Raw genomic sequence first — 25,310 nt, 5'->3', positions numbered from 1 at the left:
TTTGGAAGGAATGATGCTAAAGCTGAAACTCCAGTGCTTTGGTCACCTCATGCGAAGAGTTGACTCATTGGAAAAGACTCTGATGCTGGGAGGGATGGGGGGCAGGAAGAGAAGGGGGTGACAGAGTGAGATGGCTGGATGGCATCACCGACTCGATGGCTGTGAGTCTGAGTGAACTCCAGGAGTTGGTGATGGACAGGGAGGCCTGGCATGCTGCGATTTATGGGGTCACAAAGAGTCGGACATGACTGAGCAACTGAACTGAAGACTTGGTTCTTGTCTTTTTGAAATACCACTGTAACAGGAAAGTTAAAAGAAGCAATTAGTTCAGTTAGAATTAAAAGAAGCGATTAGTTCATTGCGGCACTATTTACAATAGCCAGGATGTGGAAGCAACCTGGGTGTCCATTGAAGATGAACGGACAAAGAAATTGTGGTACATATAGACAATAGAATATTATTCAGCCATTAAAAGGAATGAATTTGAGTCAGTTGAACTGAGGTGGATGAACTTAGAGCCTGTTAAACAGAGGCTCTGGCCAACATTGTAGGCCAGAAAGAGAAAAACAAGTATATATTTTTAACGCATATATATGGCATCTAGAAAAATGCTAGTGATAAACTTATTTGTAGGGTAGGAATAGAGATGCAGACATAGAGAACAGACTTGGGGACACAGTGGGGGAAGACGAATTGAGAGAGTAGCATTGAATGTATACATTATCATATGTGAAATAGCTTCTCAGTAGCTAGTGGGAAGTTGCTTTGTAACACAGGGACCTCAGCCTGGTGCTCTGTGACAACCTAGAGGGGTAGGATGGGGCCATGTGGTTCAAGAGGGGGAGAATATATGTATACTTATAGCTGATTCACATCGTTGTACGGCAGAAACCAACACAACATTGTATAACAGTTATTCTCCAATTAATAAATTTTAAAAAGTGTGATCTGCTATACAGTGCTTATTGGATGAATAAACATATAATATTTCTTCAAAAACAATTTGAACTTAGTTTGATAAGCACTCATCTAGACTTGATCTGACTTGGTTTTTAAGAGAAGGTTGACATCTGAATAGAGTTGGGAGAGGAATGTGGGAGAGTTCTAAGCAGAGACAGTGGCATGGATGAGGACATACAGATGAGGAATACCAGGGCATTTTGAGGCTGTACGTTTGGAGTGATAATGCTTGTCTATAAGACCAAGGAATTTGGCCTAGTGTGTAGAATTAGAGAAGTGACCACTGAAAAGAAGGGAAATATTAGGTTGGTGCAAATATAATTGTGGTTTTGGACCGTGAATTTTAAATTATTATTAATAATTAGGCCCAAACAAATCTTTATTAATCAAAATAGGAACCATTAAAATCAACACTTTTTTGCCAATGAGAATTAAGTTTTGTTTATTCCTGTAGCATAAAAAAATCCATGCTTTGCAATTCTGTGAACTCTTGGAAAGCATTTTCTGGGTCCTACTGATCGTGGAAGCTTTTTCTTTGCAGAAAATTGAGATGCTTGGTAGTTGGTTGGTGAGAGGTCAGGTGAATATGGCAGATGAGGCAAAACTTTATTCAACTTTTGGTGTTGGTTGTGCAAAGTACAGTCAGGTGTTGTTGTGGAGAATTGGGCCCTTTCTGTTGACCAATGCTGACTGCAGGCATTGGCAGTTTTTCAGTGCAACTCATTGATTTGCTGAGCATACTTCTCAGATGTAATGATTTCGTCAGTATTCAGAAAGCTGTGGTGGATCAGACAGGCAGCAGACCACCAGACAGTGACCTTGACCTTTTTCTGGTACAGAGTTGGCTTTGGGAAGTGCTTTGGAGCATCTCAGTCCAGCCACTGAGCTGGCCATCGCTGGTTATCATATACAATCCACTTTTCATTGCACAACACAATTTGATCAAGAAATGGTTCCTTGTTGTTGCATATAGTGAGAGAAGATGGGACTTCAAAATGACGATTTTTTTGATTTTTGATCAGCTTATGAGGCGTCCACTTAAAGAGCTTTTTCACCTTTCCAGTCTGCTTCAAGTGCTGAACAGCCGTAGAATGATTGATGTTGAGTTCTTTACCAGCTTGTCGTGTAGTTGTAAGAGGATCAGCTTTGATGATGAGTCTCAGTTGTCGTCGTCAGCTTCCAATGGCCAACCACCGTTCTCCTCATCTTCAAGGCTCTGGTCTCCTTCGCACAACTTGTTGAAACATCACTGCACTGTATGTTCATTAGCAGTTCCTGAGCCAAATGTGTTGTTAATGTTACAATTTGTCCCCACTGCTTTATGACCCATTTTGAACTTGTAAGAAAATTGCTTGAATTTGTGTTTTGTCTAACATCATTTCCATAGTCTAAAATAAATACAAAATAAACAGCAAGTAATAAGTCAGCAAAAAGAAAAAGCCAGAAATGCACATTAAAACGATAACATACCCATATTATTAACAATGTATTCCAAAATCAAGCAGCAAATTTCAACAGTGCAAAAACTGCAGTTACTTTTGCACCAACCTAATACATAGATTTGAGAGCTGTTTAGAGGTTTAATCAATAGAACTTGATGTTTAAATGAAGAAATTATTTAGGTGCAAGAGAATGAGAAAAAATGTCACTCATATAGGACAGTTAGTTTTGGACTTGTTGAGCTTTTGGTGCCAGAGGTTCATTCAAATGGAAATGTCCAGCTGGCAGTTGGATGTAGTGGTCTGGAGCTCAGGAGAGAAGTCTTAATGGAGGTACAGATTTTTGGAGTTGACTTCCTAGCAGTGGATGGAAATTTTAGAGAAATGTAAAGGAGAAAGGGAAAGATACAGCCAACTGAATGCAGGGTTCCGGAGAAGAGCAAGGAGAGGTAAGAAAGCCTTAAGTGAACAATGCAAAGAAATAGAGGAAAACAATAGAATGGGAAAAACTAGAGATCTTTTTAAGAAAATTGGAGCTACCAAGGAAACATTTCATGCAAAGATGGGCACAATAAAGGACTGAAATGGAAAAGACCTAACAGAGGCAGAAGAGATTATGAAGAGTTGGCAAGAATACACAGAACTATACAGAGAAGATCTTAATGACCCAGATAACCACAATGATGTCACTCACCTAGAGCCAGACATCCTGGAGTGTGAAGTCAAGTGGGCCTTAGGAAGCATCACTACAAGCAAAGTTAGTGAAGGTGATGGAATTCCAGCTGAGCTATTTCAAATCCTAAAAGATGATGCTGTTAAAGTGCTGCACTCTGCATGCCAGCAGATTTGGAAAATTCAGCAGTGGCCACAGGACTGGAAAAGGTCAGTTTTCATTTCAATCCCAAAGAAAGACAATGCCAAAGGATGTTCAAACTGTTGTCATTTATGCTCATTTCACATGCTAGCAAGGTAATGCTCAAAATCCTTCAAGCTCATCTTTAGTAGTACATGAACCGAGAACTTCAGATGTACAGACTGGATTTAGAAAAGGTGGAGGAACCAGAGATCATGTCACCAACATCCATTGGATCATAGAAAAAGCAAGGGGATTAAAAAAAAAATCTGCTTCATTCACTATGCTGAAGGCTTTGACTGTGTGGATCACAACAAACTATGGAAAATTCTGAAAGATGGGAATACCAGACCACCTTACCTGTCTCCTGAGAAACCTGTCTGCAGGTCAAGAAGCAACAGTTAGAACTGGACATGGAACAACAGACTGGTTCCGAATTGGGAAAGGAGTACATCAAGGCTGTGTATTGTCACCCTGCTTATTTAATTTATGAAAGTGAAATTGCTGGTTACTCAGTTGTGTCCTACTCTCTGTGACCTCATGGACTGTAGTCCGCCAGGCTTCTCTGTCCATTTGATTTCCCAGGCAAGAATACCGGAGTGAGTTGCCATTTCCTTCTCCAGGGCATCTTTCCAACTCAGAGATCAGACCGAGTCTCCTGCATTGCAGGCAGATTATTTACCATCTGAGCCACCAGGGAAGATTATTTAACTTATACATCATTCTAAGTGGTGGACTGGATGAATCCCAAGCTGGTATCATAATTACCAGGAGAAAGATCAACAGCTTCAGATATGTAAATGATACCACTCTAATGGCAGAAAGTGAAGAGGAGCTAAAGAGCCACTTGATGGAGGTGAAAGAGAAGAGTGAAAAAACTGGCTTAAAACTTAAGATTTGAAAAACTAAGATCATGGCAAATAGAGGGGGAAAAACCGGAAACTGACAGATACTCTTCTTTTGGGCTCCAGAGTCACTGAAGATGGTGACTGCAGCCACAAAATTAGAAGACACTTGCTCCTTGGAAGAGAAGCCATGACAAACTTAGCATATTAAATAGCAGAGATATCACTTTGCTTACAGAAGTCCATCTAGTCAAAGCTATGGTTTTTCCAGTAGTCATGTACGGGTATGAGAGTTGGACCATAATATATAAAGTAGGGTAAGGGTTGAAAATTTGGTGGTTTCTAATTGTGGTGCTAGAGAAGACTCTTGAGAGTCTCCTTGCACAGCAAGATCAAACCAGTCGATCTTAAAGGAAATCAACCTTGAATATTCACTGGAGGGACTAATGCTGAAGCTGAAGCTGCAGTACTTTGGCCACGTGATGTGAAGAGCTAAATCACTAGAAAAGACCTCAATGCTGGGAAAGATGGAAGGCAGGAGAAGAAGGGGATGACAGAGGATGAGATGGTTGGATGGTATCACAGACTCAATGGACATGAGGTTGAGCAAACTTCAGGAGACAAGTGAAGGACCCGGAAGCCTGGTCGGACAGGCAGAGTTGGACACAACTTAGTGATTGAACAACAACAAGCTACTCTGCCCTACTTTTCTCCCACATTTTGCCCTCCAGTCTTTGTGAACTATGCCTGTAACTTCTTAAAGCTTCCCGGTTCTTATTTGCATTCCTTTTGTGCATGCTTCTCATTTTGCCTATTAAGCTTTCTCCCTCTGTTCCACTGATTCTTGTTTTCCTTAAAAATTTACTTAGATCAGGTAGTACTTCTTTTGGGAAGCCTTCCCTGACATTCTTCTTTTCCCCTCACAAATGTTTACCTACAATCTCATTTAGGTAAGTACTCCTTCCAATTTGAAGTTTTCTGTATGAGTCTGTATCATAGTAATTTGTCTGTTTGTCTACCACAATAGATTGTACCTTTATGGTAGGTCTTGTCTTTTTATTCTCAGGACCTAGCATACCTTGGGAGAAGGAAATGGCAACCCACTCTAGTGTTCTTGCCTGGAGAGTCCCAGGGATGGGGGAGCCTGGTGGGCTGCCATCTATGGGGTCGCATAGAGTCGGAGACTACTGAAGCGACTTAGCAGCAGCAGCAGCATACCTTGACGGAGAAGGCAATGGCACCCCACTCCAGTACTCTTGCCTGGAAAATCCCATGGGCGGAGAAGCCTGGTGGGCTGTGGTCCATGGGGTCGCAAACAGTCGGACATGACTGAGTGACTTCTCTTTCACTTTTCAGTTTCATGCATTGGAGAAGGAAATGGCAACCCACTCTAGTGTTCTTGCCTGGAGAATCCCAGGGATGGGGGAGCCTGGTGGGCTGCCGTCTATGGGGTCACACAAAGTCGGACACGACTGAAGTGACTTAGCAGCAGCAGCAGCATACCTTGAAACATTATAAACATTTAATAAATGTTTAGAAATAAATATTGAATAAAAGTGATAGCAACTAATATAGAAACTCTTCTACTTACAAGCAAAATAGATTTTGAAAGGCTATAAAACGTTAAGTTCATTTTTTAGGTCCATAGTGACTATACCCTATCTACTACTAATACCCTTCATTAAATAACAGAGGGGCAGGGTGGAGGAGGATAGAATAAATAAAGTTTTGTTCTATGTTCCCTTGGTAAATATTAATGATAATTTTTAATTGTATAAGCAAAGGAGCTTCTCTACAGTAGATTTTTTAAATAAAGGAGTTATTTGCAGGAAGGAAACAGAACCAAAGTTTGAGGCAGAATGCTTATTTCTTTTATAAAAGTCTGCTGTAGTATTTATTGAATACCTACAGTATATTTGTAATAGTTAGGATACAATTTCGGCTGCTACCATCAAGTCAGGATAACGGTGGGTTAGATAAAATAAGACTGTCTCTCTCAATCTGATTGTGAGTATTCTAGGGCTAACGTGACAGCTCTGCATTGTCAGGGACAGGCTTTTCTGTTCTCTTTCTCTCTCATTCTTAGGGTATCTCCTGCATTGTCCAAGACAGCTTACTGTAACGTGTGTTCTAGAAAAGCAGCAGAGTATAGAAGAAGAGGTGGCAGGAGGTTCTGAAGTCAGGACTTTCTCTTTAAGGACACGACCCAGAGTTGCCTACATCATTTCCACTTACATCCCATTGATGGAATCTAGCAATCACATGTTCACACTGGCTTCCCAGAATCTAGGAGACTCAGTTCACTTGTGCCTAACTTTAAGAGAGTTGTATTGGAAAACAGCTAGCAGTCAGCCTCAATTCATGTTCATCTTGTTTCTTGTATATCTTTGCGAGTATAAAGTACATTTGAATAGTTAAATTATGTTAAGATTTCTAGATCTACATATTTGGTTATATTCAATCTCTGAGTTTAAAGTGCAAAATTAGAAAGTCATCCTCTGTCCCATTTTAGGAAAGACTCATTTGACCAGTCTTCTGGTCTGTTGAGAGACACAGTATTCTTTGCAGCTTCAAGAGCACTCAGGACTCAGTCCTTTTAGATGCAGATTATATGAACCATTTTTGTTAAAAATTTCAGTCACCAGGCAGTGATGGTTGGCTGCTTGTTGCAGAGCATATGCTCAAGGGCGTGGGGGCTTCAGTAGTTGCGGCTGGCTAGAGCATGGGGTTGTAGCTGAACTGCTAGGAAAACTTGATATAAAATAATAGTCCAAAAACAATGTGAAAAATTTCTTCTAAAATTATTAATCACAAGAGCTAGTTTGTCTGATCTTGTGTCAAGTGATACAGAGAAATAAATGTACACTAAATTTATGGTATCCCATTTGTTATTATGATAAATTCTTTTTAAAAAATATTTATTTATTGCTTTATTTGGCTGTACCAGGTCTTAGTTGTGGCCCGAGGGATCTTTGATCTTCGTTGCCCCCCGCAGGTTCTTTAGTTGCTGCATGTAGGGTCTAGTTCCCTAGCCAGGGAGTGAACCCAGGCCCCATGCATTGGGAGCTCAGAATCTTAGCCACTGGACCACCGGGGAAGTCCTGAAAAATTCTTAAGTTTGTGGATTTTTTCCTCTTTTTTAGATTTGAGAGTGTTTACGTTATCTAATCAGTACCTGAATGACTTCCTTTGATCTCTTGATATTAGTTAGTATATAAGTTTGGTAAACTAAGCTAATTTAAGAGATTCGCTATCTATCATCTGTAATTCAGAAATTGAAAAAATGGCAGGAAAAATCTGCCCTGAATTCATCAGGCCATATGCTGTGCTTTGAACTGACTTTATGCTTGTTATAATCTTTACTTAGTGTGAACATTTATACGTTTGCTGCAGAAGTATTAATGTTTTGGTTACAAGTTACTGTCACAGAAACTATTGGGCTGTTAAGTAATATGCAGTATTTGTATCATTAGTTTCTAAAAATCTTAAAAGTCAGGATTCTGAACGCCTCTGGCTCCACAGGTTTCCACTAAAGCAGCAGTCCCCAACCTTTTTGGCACCAGGGGCCGGTTTTGTGGGAGACAGCATGACTGTGGGTGGGGGGTCCCGGTCTGGGGACGATTCTCATAAGGAGCGTGCTGCCGCGGTCCCTCATGTGTGTTGGATCCACGCTTCTATGAACATCGAATGCCACCAGTGAGCCGGCGGGAGGCGAGCTTGGGGCAGCGTGAGTGAGGGGGAGCTGCTGTCGCTGCAGGTGACGCTTCGTTTGCTTGACTGCCGCTCACGCCCTGCCGTGTGGCCCCTTCCAGCCTGTGGCCTGGGCTTGGGGACCCCTGCAGTAGGGATTATTGGTCTGTATTGGCCCGGGCAAGACACCCGGGAAGCAGATGCAGAAAATGTTATACAAGGGGAGGGATTTAACTAGGTACATTTTATCATCAGCTGTTTTTTTTTTTTTTAACTTTTGGCTGTGCTGGGTCTTTGTTGCTGCGTTGGACTTTCTGTGGTTGGTGGCCAGTGGGGGCTGTTTCCTAGTTGCAGTGCCTGGGCTTCTCATCATGGTGGCTTCCCATCATGGTGGCTTCCCTTGTTGCAGGGCACGGGCTCTAGGGCGTGTGGCTTCAGTAGTTGTGGCTGGTGGGCTCTAGAGCGTGGGCTTAGTAGAGGTGGTACATGAGCTTAGTTGCTCCGTAGCGTGTGGAATTGTTATCCGGGACCAGGGGTCAAACTATGTCCCCTGCATTGGCAGGCAGATTCTTAACCACTGGACCACTAGGAAAGTCCCTCATTGGCTATTTTTAAAAATGGTTTTTACACCTTTTATAATATAATAGCACTGTTTTAATGATAGTGTTTATTTAAAAATTATTTGTGACATTCTAAATGAAACAAATTGAAGGTGAATACATTTTGACTAGACAAAGTGTTTTGCTTACAGTATATTCTTCTCTTTTCTTAAAGCAAAGTTCTCATATAGATGTGGTTCGTTTTCCATGTGTGGTTTATATAAATGAAGTTCGAGTCATACCCCCGGGAGTAAGAGCCCATAGCAACTTGCCTGACAATAGAGCATATGGGTGAGTCAGTTTTCTTTTTTAAAAGTGTTTTTGACTAAAGATGACCTAGAAACATACTTCCAAATGCAAAAATATTTTGTAAGTTAAACAAACTAACAAAAATAAAACTTTATTCAGTTTTAGTTATGTTGCATTATAATTGACTTTTAAGTTTTCTGTATAATCCATATATTACTATAAACTTGAAAAGAGTAATTATTTGACCTAAGTACTAGATTAAGTTTTTCTTTCTTCATTTCTTTTTTTTTTTAATTGGTAGAAATAGGTTTATATTTTCCAAACTATTGTAGGGTGGCACAGTATAGTAGACAGAGTATTTTTAATGTGCTGTTTTCCTTGAAAATAAATGCATCTGTAATATTGAGAAATATATCTTTTATTATGTTACATTTTTTATATTATAGTGTTAGTTTTCATGCCTTATTGGTGATCATCTTAGCCTGATACATGTGTCTTTTTGTAAATATGTAGCTTCACATTAGCCATTAGTTGTACTGAGCAAGTAGTTACTTGAGCATCATTTCTCTTTTTTAAGGTCTGTGGGAAAGAAACCAAATGTAAGACATTGTTCCTAATGTGGAGTTGTTTTTTTTTAATTATTCTTTTTTTTTTTGGTTTTGCTGTGAGGCTTGCAGGAACTTAGTTCCTTGACCAGGGATTGAACCCAACTCATGGCAGTGAAAGTTCCTTACCCCTGGACTGCCAGGGAACTCCCTAATGTGGAGTTGTTGATAACTTTAACAACTGACACAAAACAGAGGAATTTGATCTTTGTTATAACGTGAATAATCATCATCATCTTTTGATTTTAATTACATGAATTGGAGATAAAAGCTAAATTTTGGTTATAGAAGCATAAATATATGTAATAAATATATCGGTGGGTTCTTAGCTTATAGCCTAGGTATCAATGCCGCATTGTGACATGTTCATGCTTTGATAGCTCAGTTTCTGTTACATGAAAGAGCTAAGCCAACTGTGTAGTAGTGGCTGGTACAGTACAGACTCAAAGTTAAGGGCTCATTTCTTCATAGTTGTGAAAAGTAGTTTGTTGTTTGTAGAGTGGATATAAAATTCTTCAGGTGTTTTCAGGTCATTCAAAGGTAAAACATAAAAACAAAGCAATAAGAATGATTAATGTTTATATGACAGATCATTATAGTTAACTTTTTTGCCACGTGTAAGGGAATAAAAACTCCTGTTTTCTTGTGTTTCTTTCTACTTTTCCTAGAAAGTAGAATGAGAAAGATGGAGTAATGATAGAGTATCCAGCTGACTTCTCTAATTGCACTTCTTTGGGGCAAGAAGGCGCTATTGTTACCTGCTGCTGTGTAACAAACCTCAGCAAATTTAGCAACTTAATCTCCCACTATTTCTGAGGGTCAGGAACTTGGGTGCTGCTTGCTTGGCTCAGGTTCCCTCATGAGGTTATAACCAAGTTATAGGCCTCGGGTTGCAGTCTCAGATTTGACTGAGGCTGGGGAATTTTGGAAGCCCACTCACCTGACTGTTGGCGGGAGACCTTCAGTTGTTTGCCAGGAGATCCTTTCTGTGGGTCGCTGTGTCACAGCATGGGTTCTTCCAGGGTGAGTGATCCAAGATTGAGAGTGAGCGAGCATGCCCAAGAAGGAAGCCACAGTCACTGTGTTTGTAACTTAATATCAAAAATAGCATATGTCACATACTTCCATATAACTGCTTTTACTATATTCCGTTGACTACATATTCTGCGGGTACAGTGTGGGAGGGAACTATACAGGGGGGTGACTGTCAGGAAGCGGGAGTCTTTGGGGTCTATTTTGGAGGCTGGCTGTTAACAGCGGGCAAAATGGATCTCTTGTCATTAGCTGCAGTGGGTAAGAGCATTACATTTCCCCTCTTCTCTTTCTCCTTTTTCTTAGCTGGGAATAAATGACTGTTCATGTTTTAATAATTCCAAACATGAAATTGTTACCAGAAACAGTGTTATACACAATGTGTTATAAACCATAAGATGAAGTACTAATTCAGTAATACAGATGTATTGATTTGGCCAAAATGTTCATTCAGGTTTTTCTACTACATTTTATGGAAAAACCTGGAAGAACTTTTTGGCCGACCCAATAAGATATTGGGAAGCCTGGAATCTCAGGGTTGAAAGTTAATGTTAGAGGTCATATATTTGTGCAGCACACTTTATGATCATACTCTCATTACAAAATTCAGAACTGTGTAAGGTAAAATTAAAATGCTTACAATCCCTCTATTCTGAGAGAAGCTTAGCATTTTGATGTCCTATGTTTTTAAATTTATATGTGAGCATTTGAGGGGGCTTCCCAGGTGATGTGAAGCATTTGTATGTGTGTATGTATATATGTATGTATATGTATATATTTTGGGGGGAGGATAGGTATATCTTATGTGAGATTAGGTTTTAGAGTCAACAATTTTTAAGGTGAAAATCTTGTAAAGTCAGACTACGTGAATTCATTTCAGTGACCAGGACGTGAATCTTTTCTGCCTCCAGAGGAAATAATTTGCATTTCAACCCATTTTCCTCTCCTTTTGGAGGCCAGAGTCTGGTTATAAGCCAAATGGTAGGAGGAGAGAGACTGGAGTTGTTGAGCACGTACGGTTGAATTAGGGTGAGATAAAGTGCATGATGCTGTTCTGACCCAGGCACGCACTGTTCTGTGTATTCCTTTATTTCATTTAACATTATGTCAGGAGTACTTCACTGCATTTAAATTTATTTGAAAATATGATTTCTAATGACTGCATAATCTTAACAAATTACTGTACTGTCATTTATTTGGCTAGTTCCTAAAGTGGGGGCTGTTAGATGGTTTTTAGTTTTCAGATTTTTAGTATAATGAATCTCCTCTTGAAAAAAAAAAACTTTGTATGTCAGTGTTTCCATAGAAACACTTTGTAATGAAAAGTATTTTTAGATTAAATGGTGTGAACATTTTCTCAGTCTCCTGAGTTGTATTGCCATATTGTCTTTCAGAATGGTTGTACCTGTTTGTATTTCTACCAGAAATACATAAGGGAATCTCTTCCATAGTACTTTGGGCATTACACTTTTTACCATTTAGATTTTTTGTGAATAAACAAAGTATGTGTTGTCTAAAAACTGATTTTAGTTAAGGCAAAGGAATTTCAGCCAAGGGTATATAGTAAGATTTCATTCTAATGCAAGTTAAATAGGCTTTAAACTCTACTAGGTAAGTCTATAAAAAAAGATTTATGTAAATTAATGCTATACAAATTGGAGTTTAAGCTTTAAGTCACAGTTTAGGGCTCTGATGTTCAAATTATTATAGTCCTGTATGAATATGGGTTAAGCTGAAATTAAATGTAATTATTATTTACAACTTTAAGTTAACTCCTGATTCTTTTTTGCTAATAAAATAATAATATAAAGAATAAAAAAACTATATATCTTGATTAATTAGCATTTTCTATTAAAATGTGTAAAAAATTTTAAATGTCTGTGTGTTTTAGAATGGTCCAAGCAGCAGGCAAAAGATACTTGATGGCTAAAAACTTCTCAGTAATACTCAAAGTGAATAGTTGACTACTTGAGAATTGGATTGTGAATAAAATGACAGGAAATATTGCAGTTAACTCTGTGTTTTATTTAAATATTGGGAATATTTTATCTTAATTCTAGACTTGCTCTTAAATTTGTACTTACTTTGTTTTTTGTTTTAGTTTAGGAACTGGTTATTGTAAAGGCTGATGTTTCACCTTTGTTTCATTCACAGGGAGACCTCACCGCATACATTTCAGTTAGACTTATTCTTTAACAATGTCAGCAAACCAAGTGCCCCGGTTTTCGATAGGCTGGGAAGGTATGTACTTACTGGGTAATCTCGCCAGACATTCATAAGTTAGTAAGCAAAACCTTTTTATTCTTTCGATAGGTTGGGAAGGTATGTACTTACTAGGTAATCTCTCCAGACACTCAAAAGTTAGTAAGCGAAACCTTTTTATTCTTTTGGTAGAAGAAAAGGCTATATATGATAGTAGACCCAAGAATTTGGTTTAATTTTAACAGTTGACAATATTAAGGAAATGTCACGCTCCTAAGAACAAGTTGTGTTTATTTATAAAATAAAACTTTAAATGTGTGAAATATTAGCCATCTTTTGTTTGATTTTTATTGGTGTATGCATTTCTGATACATATCACATGATTTGGTAATAACCTTCTAATTTGGAAAATATTACTTTTTGATTCTTAAAACCCTCTATAAATGCATTGAGATTTTATCTGTGGTTTTTACGTCACACTGCTTCATAATTTAAAATGCCATAGCCACATTTTTGTAAAATGAGAATTTTATTAATAGCTACCCCTACTTTGAATAATTTAATGCATACTGACTAGGTATAATTAACACTGGTTGTTTTCATATCTGCAGATTAATTAACCATTAAATGGTTTTACTCATTTATAAAATAAAAAATTTTAAAGGCAGCTTAAAAATGGAGATTTTCTTATCCCTGTCAGAAAGTAAATTTTTTAGACTTTGCTTATTCTTTTATTGATTCTCCATTCATTTATTATTAAATTACATTGATAATTTAACCTTTTTTTTTAAATGAAGGGAGCCTAGGTAATCTGATGTAGCTTATTTTTAATATATAGAATGTTTTTTTTAAGTTGGTACCTACCTGATAAAATAGGTGCTTTTTAAAAGCTTTAATCGTGGTATGCATTCTTTTTGAAGACTATAGGGCTATGGACCTCTGATCTGGCTGTGTGGTAGAATTACATGCGGTGCTTTTAAACAAACCTTGACATCTACACTCACCTGAAAGCAACTGAACTAGAATCTGGGGGGTTTGTTTTATACTTGATATCATTTTGTGGGGAGTAAATTAAACCCAAACTTTGTAGTTTATTAAAATAAAAATCTAGTGTTTGATTGAAATATTTGAATCTTCATGAACTGTGATGTTCAGTGTTTGAACCTGTGTATTTGTTTCTCCTCTTTTAACAGCCTGGAATATGATGAGAATACTTCCATTATCTTTAGACCCAACTCAAAGGTAATCGTGGAAGTCAGTTTTCAGCTTGTTACTACTGTTGTTCTCACCTCCATTCAGAGTTTTTGATCCAGATAAACCCAGTGATGCAGAATGTTAGCTTATTTAGTTCTAGTTCTGCAGAATTTCATCATTTCTTGTCTGATTCCTTTGTATTCCAGAAGCTGTTTTCAAATGCTATTATTTACCTATGTAGCTCTTCATTCTAATTTCATACTTGGGTCAGGAAAAAGCCAGCATCTGCTTTTCCTTCTTTTCATTTAGGTGGGTGAATTTTGAAGATGATGGGCAGGTAAATTATTAAACACCATTGTATCTTAATTAAGGTGTCTTTTTAAAAATTCATATTTCATACTTCTTCCTTGCATATCAGAAGTGTGTCTTTTTTCTTGATACGAAATGCCATTCTAAAAGCATCTAAAAGATCTGAATCATGAAAGAGCCAAAGTCTAACTATAATGATGATCTAGTATGGGACTGTTCAGCTTGCTGTTTGTTTTTGGTGAAGGAGTACTTAATATTCTGCACGTTGTTTAGACTAAAAATCATGTTCTCTATCTCTATCTTCTTTCTAGTGATTTTTCTGTTCAGAGTCTTTCAGTCCATGGGTATAATCTTTGAGCCTTACTTCTGGTCCCTTTGCTGGAGTTTGCTAAGATGAGCAAGGAAAATAATAATTTCTTTCTCTAGAAGGGATCCCATTACCACTTATTATTTCATCTTTACTCAACATTACAGAGTGGGAGAAGAACTCCGAAGTCAGGGACTTTGGTTTCGGGGTTCCTGCTGACGCTCTCATTTTCTTATTTGTTGTTAATATTTCTGTTGTTGGTAGATAAGCTCTGAAAAATTTAAAATTATTTTATAAGGAAATATTGAGAGTTAATGGCCTTGATAAAGTCTTTGATCTTTTTAGGATAAAGTGTCTTTGCAAAAATAATTTGTTTAATGCCTCTGGTTACCCTTACTTTTTAAGTGTGGGATGGGTACATAGAATATACCTGATATGCATGTATGAGTTGGACATTTATTAATAAAAAGAATGCCATGTAATTTTATGGGCTTTATAATTCTTGAGACTGGACACAATTTGTACTTTTGTGTATCTTCATGACCCGTGTAACTATTTGGGTTTAATTTATTAATTGGCAGTAACTCCCTTCTAATTTCCTTTTTATTTCTCTTTTCTTGGTTAGGAATCTGGTTATGCTTTTTGAATAGAATTGACCTAAAGTTCAGGACTGAGGAGATATAGTCTTGAGACAGTTTTAGATATGATAACTCTAGAGGGCCATGTAAAAGTTGTGCCTCAGGGTGAATTTCCACCAGTATTGATCTTTGCCTTTTCAGCATGCTTTTAGATAGTAGTTGAACCCACAGAGTAATTTGATACCAGTTTACTTCTGACATATTAAAACATTAATTTGAAAGATATCTCTTCCCCTATCCCCCTCCCACCAAATCAGGTGAATACTGATGGTTTGGTGCTGAGAGGCTGGTACAACTGTCTGACGCTGGCAATATATGGATCAGTGGACAGAGTCATCAGTCATGACAGAGATTCCCCTCCACCTCCACCTCCACCTCCACCACCTCCCCAGCCACAGCCAAGTGTGAAAAGGAATCCAAAGCATGGTGAGAATTTTAAATTTGGTTTTATCATTGAAACTGTCTTTCAGTACAGTGGGAAAGGTAACTCAAAGAACTCTTGTATCTTTTGAACCTTGTTGAAGGCTTGACAAGTTATCTGTCAGTCTTCCATTCTTTCTTAGAAGAGTTTCTTTTTCTGCTGAAGTGGTTGCATTTTATTTTCTTCCTGTACTTTCCAAAAATGCTTTTTTAATCTGAGGTTTTTTGTTTGTTTCTTTAAAATATATAAATGATAATAGAATCCATGGTTATTTGTGATTTACTATGTAAATTATCTCTCAAAGAATTAGAGAATGGGACTTCCTTGGTGGTCCAATGGCTAAGACTGTGTGTGCCCAGTGCAGGGAACCCGGGTTGGATGCCTGGTCAGGGAATTAGATCCCACAAGCCACAACTAAGAGTTCTCATGCTGCAACTAAAGATCCCACATGGCACAATTAAGGCCTGGTGAAGCCAAATAAATAGTATTAAAAAAAAGAGAGGAAGAGGGGCCAGAGCTTCCTCTTTCTGGCATGTGAGGACACATGCCAGAAGGCAGTTGTCTGCACACCAGGAAGAGAGCTCTCATAAAACACGAGCATGCTGGCATCAGATGTCAGACTCCTTGGCCTTCAGAAGTACATGAAATAAATGTTTATTGTTTATTAAAAAAAATAATAGGCAATAAATTTGGTATGTGTTAATGGCATTTCTTTTATCAGATTTCTTTATATGTCTAAATCTTAGCTAAAGGAGATTTTCCCCTTTTGGGAAAATAAAAACTCTAGGGACTTCCCTGGCAGTCCACTGATTAAGACTCTGTACTTTCAGTGTAGGTGGCAAGGGTTCAGTTTCTGATTGGGGAGGTAAGATCCCACATACAATGAAGCGTGGCTCCCAGAAAACGCCCCCACAAACCCACCCACCCGCCTGAAACAAAACAAAGCATAAGCCTTCTGATAAACCTCATTGACTTTCCTTAAATAAAGCAGGCAGTTAGGCTTATGTTTTCCAGGGTCTGGTTTCCTCATTTGGTATTACTCATTGTAAGAAGGAGATTGAACTAGTGGAACTAAGGAGATTTGGGAATACATTTTGAAATTACAGTTGAGGTCATAGGGAAAAATAGTTTGCTTTACAGTTAGCATTTTATGAGCACAAATAAAATGACCATTGTTTTTCTTAATCCTTATATAATACTGTAGTGTGAGGTCTTTGTCTTTGATGATGGACACACACTATAGTTTAATCTTTTTTCTTGGATCTTATCTGCTAAGCACAGTTAATATTTCACTTTCTTTGTAGCCTTCATTCTTCTGTGCTCATTTGTCTTTTTTTCTAGACTGTGAGCTTTTTGTGGGCAGAGAAGTATATTTTACTTGTATTTGTATCTTTGGTCTTTTTTGTAAATTTTATTTATATAAAACAAAAACAGTTTATCCATTTCACCCACCCCCACCCCCACCCCCTACCCTGTGGAAACCACCAACCAGTCTCTGTGTCTATGAGCTTGTTATTGGTGTTCTTTTTAAACTTACTTTTTTTATCTTGCACATTTAAGAGAGATCATATAGTATTTGGCTTTCTCGGTCTGATTTATTTCACAGAGCATAATGCCCTTGAGGTCCATGTTGTTGCAGATGGCAAGATTTCTTTCCTTTTTTATGGCTGAGTAATATTTCATTGTACTAATATGTGTATGGAATAACACATACGCACCTTCCACATTGTCTTCAGTCTGTCATCTGTTGATAGCCGTTTACCTTGTTTCTTGGCTACTGTACATAATGCTGCAGTGGACATGGGAGTGCATATACCTTTTCAAATTACCATTTTTATTTTCTGGGGTAAATACTCAGAAATGGAATTGCTGGATCATTATGTTGGTTCTACTTTTAATTTTTTGAGGAACCTTCATACTGTTTTTCTTTTATTAGCAGCACCAGTTTACCTTCTCACCAGCAGTACACAAAGATTTCCTTTTCTCCACATTTTCACCAACAGTTGTTATTTCTAGTCTTTTGGTAATAGTCACTCCCTGGTGGCCTAGTGGTAAAAGAATCCACCTGCCAAGCAGGAGATGTGGGTTTGATCCCTGGATTGGGAAGATACCCTGGCGAAGAAAATGGCAACCCACTCCAGTATCTGTGCCTAGGAAATCCCATGGACAGAAGAGTCTGGTGGGCTACAGTACATGGGGTAGCAAAGGGTTGGACACAACTTAGAGACTAAAAAAGCAACAAATTCTGACAGGTGTGAAGTGATACCTCATTATGGTTTTGACTTGCATTTCCATGTTAATTAATGATGTTGAGCATCGTTCCATGTACCTTTTGTTTGTTCTAATAGGTTTTTGATGGAGTCTTCAGATATATCCGACTCTTGTGACTCCATGGACTGTAGCCTGCCAGACTCCTCTGTCCATGGGATTCTCCAGGCAAGAATACTAGAGTAGGTTGCCATTTCCTTCTCTAGGGAATCTTCCCGACCCAGGGATCGAACCTGTGTCTCCTACATTGGCAGGTGAATTCTTTACCATGGAGCCACCTGGGAAGTCCAATGGAATCTGTAGGGTTTTCTATATATTATACACGTTTTCCCTGCTCTCTGAAAGTGTGTTCCTGTGAAACCTTTTGTAAGCCAGAATGATATAAAGTGAAGAAACAATTACCTTAGGACACATCTTGCTACTGGATGTACAAAGTCAGTTGGGATAAAGCACAGATGCTCACAGACATAATTCAAAGCTGTGGTGGCTTAATGCTGAGATGCTAAGTGTAGTTGCTGGGGAAGGAGCTTGGTGGTACCACTCTAACTTTTTGGGGGTTATGATCCCTCTGTAACAGCTCACTGCAAAGGTTATTTGGTTAGTGAAAACAGGTGCTAACATAAAGTTTTTGTAAATGTAAAGTGGCATAAAGTGAACTTCTAAAAATCAGGTCACAGAGTTGGAGGCGACTGAACTGCTAAGAGCACACACGTGGTGTGGCACAACCCCTCGGTGCCTGCTTTGTTGGGAGTGTTTATCCTAAATTGATTTCAGTTTTGTCAAATTATTTTACTGTATCTGTTGAGATGATCGTATGACTTTGATCCTTCATTTTGTTAACATACCACGTTGACTAATGGGCAGATGCTAAACCTCCCTTGCATCCCTGGAATAAATCTCACAGGATCATGGTGTATGATCCTTTTAGTGTGCTACAGAATTAGGCTTGCTGATAGTTTATTGAGGATATTTGCATGTATGTTCATCAGGGATATTGACCTGTACCTTTCTCTTTTATTTTTAACTTATTTATTTTAAATTGGAGAATGTAACTTTCTTTTTGGGCTTCTCCGTGATAAAGAATCTGCTTGGGAAGCAGGAAACACGGGTTTTATTGTTGGGTTGGGAAGATCCCCTGGAGAAGGAAATGGTAACCTGCTCCAGTATTCCTTGCCTGGAAAATTACATGGACAGAGAAGACTGGTGGACCACAGTCCATGAGGTCACAAAGAGTCAGACACAACTGAGCGACTGAGCACGCAGACACAAGTTTGTTTTCTTGAGACATCCTTGTCTAGTTTTGGTATTAGAGTCATGCTGGCCTTGCAGATGAGTTTTAGAAAGCTTTGAGAAGAATTGGTATTAATTCTTCTTTAAACATTTGGTAGAATTCATCAGTAAAGCCATATGGTTCTAGACTTTTGTTTTGGGGAGGTTTTTGATTAGTGATTCAGTCTCCTTATAGTAATTGGTCTGTTCAGATATTTTGTTTTATCATGATTCAGTCTTGGTAGATTGTATGTTTCTAGGGCTATATCCATTTCTTCTAGGTTGTCTAATTTGTTGGTGTATAATTGTTTATAGTAGGTTCTTATGATCCTTTGTATTTAAGTGGTATCAGTTGTAATATCTCCTGTTTCATTTTTGATTTTGCTTGAGTTCTCTCTTTTTTCCTCAGTGAGTCTAGCTAAAGGTTTACTAATGTTATCTTTCCTAAGCTTGTAGTTTCATTTATATTTTCTATTGTAGTCTTATCACAGTGTAGTCTACTGACTTGTCAGAGACAAATACCACATGATACCACTTATATCTGGAATGAAAACTTGACACAAAGGAACCTATCTACCAAGCAGAAACACACAGATTCAGAGAGCAGCTCTGTGGTTGCCAAGTGGGGAAGCAGGTGTGGGGAGGAATGGAGTGAGAGTTTAGGGGTAGATACAAACTATTACATATAGAATGGATAAACAATAAGGTTCTGCTGTATAGCACAAGGAATTACATTCAATATGAGATAAACTGTAATGGGAAAGAATATAAAAAAGAATGTGTATAACTGAGTCACTTTGCTGTACAGCAAAATTAACATGGCATTGTTAATCAGCTGTACATCAAATAAAGAGAAGTGGAAAAAAATTTACTGACTTTTAAAGAAAATTTTACTGGAGTATCATTTCTATTTACAGTGTTGTGTTAGTTCCAGATATACAGCAAAGTGAATCAGTTATATGTATTTCCACTCTTTTTTATATTCTTCTCCCATATAGGCTGATACAGAGAACTGAGTAGAGTCCCCTGTGCTGTGATAGGCCCTTACTAGTTACTTGTTTCATATTTACTAGTGTGTATGTGTCAATCCCAGTGTCCCAGTTTATCCCCGCTCCATTCCCTCCAGTAGCCATAAGCCATTTCCTCCAGTAGCCATAAGTTTGTTTTCTACATATGTATCTGTTTCTGTTTTATAAATAAGTTCATTTGTATAATTTTTTTTAGATCCCACACACAAGCAATATCATACGACATTTGTCTTTCTCTCTCTGACTGACTTCACTCTTACTTGCTTTAAAATGGACACCTGAGCTCATATATTGCATTTATATATGTGTGCATGTTTTTAACTTTTTGTTTTGAAATAGTTACAGATTTTTAGAAGGCTGCAAAGAAATGTGTAGGGAAGTCCTGTGCACTCCTCCCATATTCCCCTAGTTAACATCTTTGACAACTCTAGCACAATATCAAGACAATATTGGCATTGTTACAGTCTGCAGAGCTTGTTCACATTCACCAGTTTGTATATGTACTTGTGCATGTGTGTGTGTGTATATATGTGTAGCTGTGTGTAATTTTATGTCATGTATACTTTTGCATACCCATCATTGCAATTAAGATACTTGATTGTACTATCACAGTATTCCCTGGTGTTACCCCTTTCTAGCCACACTCATCCCACCTATACCTATTTTTGGCAATCATTATTCTCTGTCTCTGTAATTGTATTATTTCATAAATGTTACAAAATGGAATCATGAAGTTGGGATCTTTTTAAGATTGGCTTTTTTCATTCACTGTAATTTCTTTGAAATTTATCTACTTTCTCTGTGTATCAGATCATTCTTTATTGTTGCTGAGTAGTAATAAATAGTATGGATGTATTATTTAACTGTTCAGTGATTGAAGGACATTTAGGTAAGTTTCTAGTTTTTGACTTTAGCACATAAAGTTATTTATGAGCATTTGTGTACATCTTCCTGCAAGAAAATAAGTCTTCATTTCTCTGGGATAATTCCTAAGAGTTCCGTACATTATATTTTGGTATATGGGATGTCAGAAATTTTAACTTGCCCAATATAAACTGATTAGCAAAATTTCTGTTAGACATCAGGAACAAAAAAGTTAATAAATTCTGAGGATGAAAACCCAAATGATTAATGGCAATTCTGTCATGTATTTATATTACTAACTTTAATAATTTTAAAGTTCTTTTTCTTTTTCTAATAAAATCAGCTGATGGAGAGAAAGAAGATCAATTTAATGGAAGCCCTCCAAGACCACAGCCAAGGGGACCAAGAACTCCACCAGGACCCCCGCCCCCTGATGATGACGAAGATGATCCCATGCCATTGCCAGGTAGAAATAATAATATTTTTTCCTCTCTTGATTAATGTTAATATAATGGTACTTTTTTATTAGAGGAAAAAAAATAGATGCTGGTAATCAAATCTTGATGAATGTCCCCCACCCCCATTCTGAGCAGTGTTTTCTTGTGTTTTTTTTTTATTGTTATTGGCAAGTGAATTTGTTTAAAAGAGAAATCAGTTAATTCATTTGAAACTGAAGCAACATTGCTTTGAAAATAAAATGTTAATGTACTATAATGATAGTATAGAGAAGCACCAGTAAAAATAACCTGTATGTATTGGAAGAGATAAAAATCTGTAGTTACTTAATAGCTAAAAAAGAGGATTATTGTGTAAAAACATAAAATAGCATACTTTGTTAATTCCCACTCTAGAAAATTGTGCAGTGTTTACTCTTAATATTTTTTAAGAGCAAGTAATTCTACCACTTTTTTTTAAAGTGTTTATGAGCTAAATCATCCAAAATATCATTAAATAGTTACAATATCCAGTCCTTCTGCCTCTTATTATTTAAATAGTTAAAATAATCTGTGCCTTAAATATCAATTTTTCAGTGTCTGGTGACAAGGAAGAAGATGCTCCTCATAGAGAAGATTACTTTGAACCCATTTCTCCTGATCGGAATTCTGTTCCCCAGGAAAGTCAATATTCTGATGAAGGAGAGGTAGAAGAGGAACAGCAAGAAGAAGGAGAAGATGATGAAGATGATGTGGATGTAGAGGAAGAAGAGGATGAGGATGAAGATGATCGCCATACAGTAGATAGTATCCCTGAGGAGGAAGAGGAGGATGAAGAGGAAGAAGGTGAAGAAGATGAAGAAGGTGAAGGTGGGTGAATTAGCTAGGACTTCTTGCTTTTAAGTGCTGGAAACTAGCTTGATGTAGCTTTTAGCAATGCAGAAAAATTTATAGCTGACACAAGTGGCTTTCAGGAAACCCAAGAGTCAGCTGGGCCTTGAGACTTGACTAGACTTGAGGATTTCCATCTTTGCTTTGCTTTGTTTATCTGTTATTTAGTTAGAAAAATGAATTTAGGTGTTTTTTTTTAACTAACTATTATGTCTCTAGTTACCCCACATCTTTAATATCTTCTCTTTAACCAACCAATTTAAACTGCCTGACTGTGTCTCAGATCCGTTTCCAGTTTTCTGGGAGAGAGATTCTGTTTGCCTTGCTGTGGTATCAGCTTCCCCTTGATACCATTGGCTTTTCCCAGGGAAGCAAGGATATGCAGCAAATACATGGTGATTAGGGATTTGGTGATCTGTCTTCAGAGGAGTGGTGTTTTAAGCTGCCTAGAATCCCCAAAGATTTCTGTCACCTCAATATTTTGGCTGAATAATAATATCTAATTATTATTAGACATTCACAAGGAGAAAAAAAATCTTAATTACAGAAGGACAGCCTGATGCAGTCTTTTAGTTAGGTCTTATTTTTCCTTTGAAAGCGAAAAGAGCTATTCAAGCTAACTGACTCTTAATTTGTCGAGTAAATGGAGTGTAATGTTAAAGTATTTATGTAAAATGACAGATCATCTGCTTTGTTCTATAAGATATTAAAGAGGAGAGTCATTCTACATGAGAATGAGAACCATTTCAGTATTTTAGGGGCCCTTTTACAAAATACAAGTAGTTGAGTTATTGAGTGATAACTCTTTTAACTGACCCCATTTCTAGGATACCAATAAATCTAATAAATTTTAGATTTACTGCATTTGGTAGTAGTTAGATTTCAGGCAGGCTTTGTTAATCAGAGGACATTTTTAGAGAGGATAAGAGAATGAGGCTGGTTAATTTGATTTTTACCAAAAGATATCTGGGGGTTAGTCTCAAATCAAGTCTCTGCTGCTGCTGCTAAGTCACTTCAGTTGTGTCCGACTCTATGCGACCCCACAGACGGCAGCCCACCAGGCTCCCCCGTCCTCGGGTTTTAGGCCCTTTCTTTTCAAATATGAGTGTATTGTTGTGGCTAAGTTGTTTAGAGCTTAAGAATGTCCATAGAGGGCTGTTACTGGAGGAGTACCGTGGAAACATTTCCTTTTCTTTCTTAGGCTGTTGTTACTCATCTCTGTTTTACCACAGCCAGGTAACAGTCGTGTTTAAAACTAACAGATTTTCTGTCTCTAGTCTTCTATTACTGAATAGAGGGAAAAGCTGCACGTGTCATGATATGAAAACTCTGTTTTGGCAAAGATGGGTACTTTTATAAACATTTTCCATAAAAACATGATACAGAACTGGGAACTGGGTAACAGGTAAACACAGAGTAGTAGAAGTGAAGGAATATGAAATTCTAGAATGCTTTTCCTGACAATATTTGGTGTGACTTGGTAATTACGGTATTAAGTCTTAGTTAATTTAATAATTTTGGCCCATCAGTTCATTTTTTCCATCTTAAAAATACTCTCTCACAAGGCAAGCTTAATTTCTTCCCTCCTGAGAGGTATTTTTGGTTCTTTTTTATTTTTTTGAGACATTTCTAATTTTAGTTCTATGAGGAAAAGATTTATAGAAGAGTTATTGTAAAGCTGAACAGATATAATAGAAGACTTTGCTTATGAAGTTTCTCTGTAATTGTTCTATTAGGAGTTATAAAATGTTAATAAGTGTTGATAAGATATTGAGGCAGAAGTTAATATTGTTGATAGAATCATTACTTTTCATTTTTTTGCCATGTTACTAAATAATTTATTTTGACTAACCAGATTGTTTTGTACTAAACAACAATGATGTAACAACTAAGTATTATTTAAACTGATTTTCAGGGGATGATGGTTACGAGCAGATTTCCAGTGATGAAGATGGAATTGCTGACTTGGAACGTGAAACATTCAAGTATCCAAACTTCGATGTCGAATACACTGCTGAAGACTTAGCTTCAGTCCCTCCTATGACATATGACCCATATGATAGGGAGCTGGTACCACTCTTACACTTCAGCTGTCCGTACAAGACTACCTTTGAAATCGAAATCAGTAGGATGAAGGATCAAGGTCCAGATAAAGAAAACTCAGGGGCAGTAGAAGCCTCAGTGAAGTTAACTGAACTGTTGGATTTGTATCAAGAAGATAGAGGTGCAAAATGGGTAACAGCTTTAGAAGAAATTCCAAGTTTAATAATAAAAGGACTAAGTTATTTGCAGTTGAAAAACACAAAACAAGATGCCCTTGGCCAGTTGATAGACTGGACCATGCAAGCTTTAAATTTACAAGTAGCCCTTCGCCAACCCATTGCCTTAAATGTCCGACAGCTCAAAGCTGGGACCAAATTAGTGTCCTCACTAGCAGAATGTGGGACCCAAGGAGTCACGGGACTGCTACAAGCAGGAGTGATCAGTGGCTTATTTGAGCTCCTGTTTGCTGATCATGTCTCATCTTCCCTTAAATTAAATGCATTTAAAGCTTTGGACAGTGTCATTAGTATGACAGAAGGAATGGAAGCTTTTTTGAGAAGTAGGCAGAGTGAAAAAAGTGGCTATCAAAAACTTCTGGAGCTCATACTTTTAGATCAGACTGTGAGGGTTGTCACTGCTGGTTCAGCTATTCTTCAGAAATGCCATTTCTATGAAATTTTGTCAGAGATTAAAAGACTTGGTGACCATTTAGCAGAGAAGACTTCTTCTGTTCCTAACCACAGCGAACCTGATCATGATACAGATGCTGGAGTTGAGAGAACAAACCCAGAATATGAAAACGAGGTAGAGGCTTCTATGGATATGGATCTTCTGGAATCCTCAAATATAAGTGAAGGCGAAATAGAAAAGCTGATTAACCTCTTAGAGGAAGTTTTTCATTTAATGGAAACTGCACCTCATACAATGATCCAACCTCCTGTTAAGTCTTTCCCAACAATGGCACGTATTACTGGTCCACCAGAGAGGGATGATCCATACCCTGTTCTCTTTAGGTGAGACATTTTTGGCTTTGGAAAGTATATTTCACCAATTATTAGAGGCAGTTTCATGTGGTTGCCTTTTTTTTTAAGCTGCAAAGCTTTGTTTTACTGTTTTTATTTTATAATTTTATTTATTATTTACTTACATTTTGGCCATGCTGGGTCTTAG

The 25,310-nt window shown here is 37.6% G+C and overlaps 1 protein-coding gene across 3 annotated transcripts in view; it reads left to right on the top strand.

The window, feature by feature from the left end:
• Positions 1–25,310, top strand: part of KIAA1429 (KIAA1429 ortholog) — a 60,450-nt gene that overhangs the window by 4,544 nt on the left and 30,596 nt on the right. For 2 of the 3 annotated variants that reach the window (XM_005689234.3, XM_005689233.3), the window contains exons 2-8: positions 8,562–8,677; positions 12,427–12,513; positions 13,668–13,716; positions 15,180–15,348; positions 21,116–21,238; positions 21,804–22,076; positions 24,013–25,153. In XM_005689234.3, coding sequence (XP_005689291.1) covers positions 8,562–8,677; positions 12,427–12,513; positions 13,668–13,716; positions 15,180–15,348; positions 21,116–21,238; positions 21,804–22,076; positions 24,013–25,153 — 1,958 coding nt within the window. Of the gene's footprint in view, positions 1–8,561; positions 8,678–12,426; positions 12,514–13,667; positions 13,717–15,179; positions 15,349–21,115; positions 21,239–21,803; positions 22,077–24,012; positions 25,154–25,310 lie in introns of those variants that run through there. The other variant, XM_018058232.1, reaches the window with a different exon arrangement.

The sequence above is a fragment of the Capra hircus genome, chromosome 14 (assembly GCF_001704415.2).
Source record: "Capra hircus breed San Clemente chromosome 14, ASM170441v1, whole genome shotgun sequence".
Taxonomy (NCBI): Eukaryota; Metazoa; Chordata; class Mammalia; order Artiodactyla; family Bovidae; genus Capra; species Capra hircus.
Note: the sequence above shows the minus strand (reverse complement) of the source record. Positions and strands in the feature narration are given on the sequence as shown.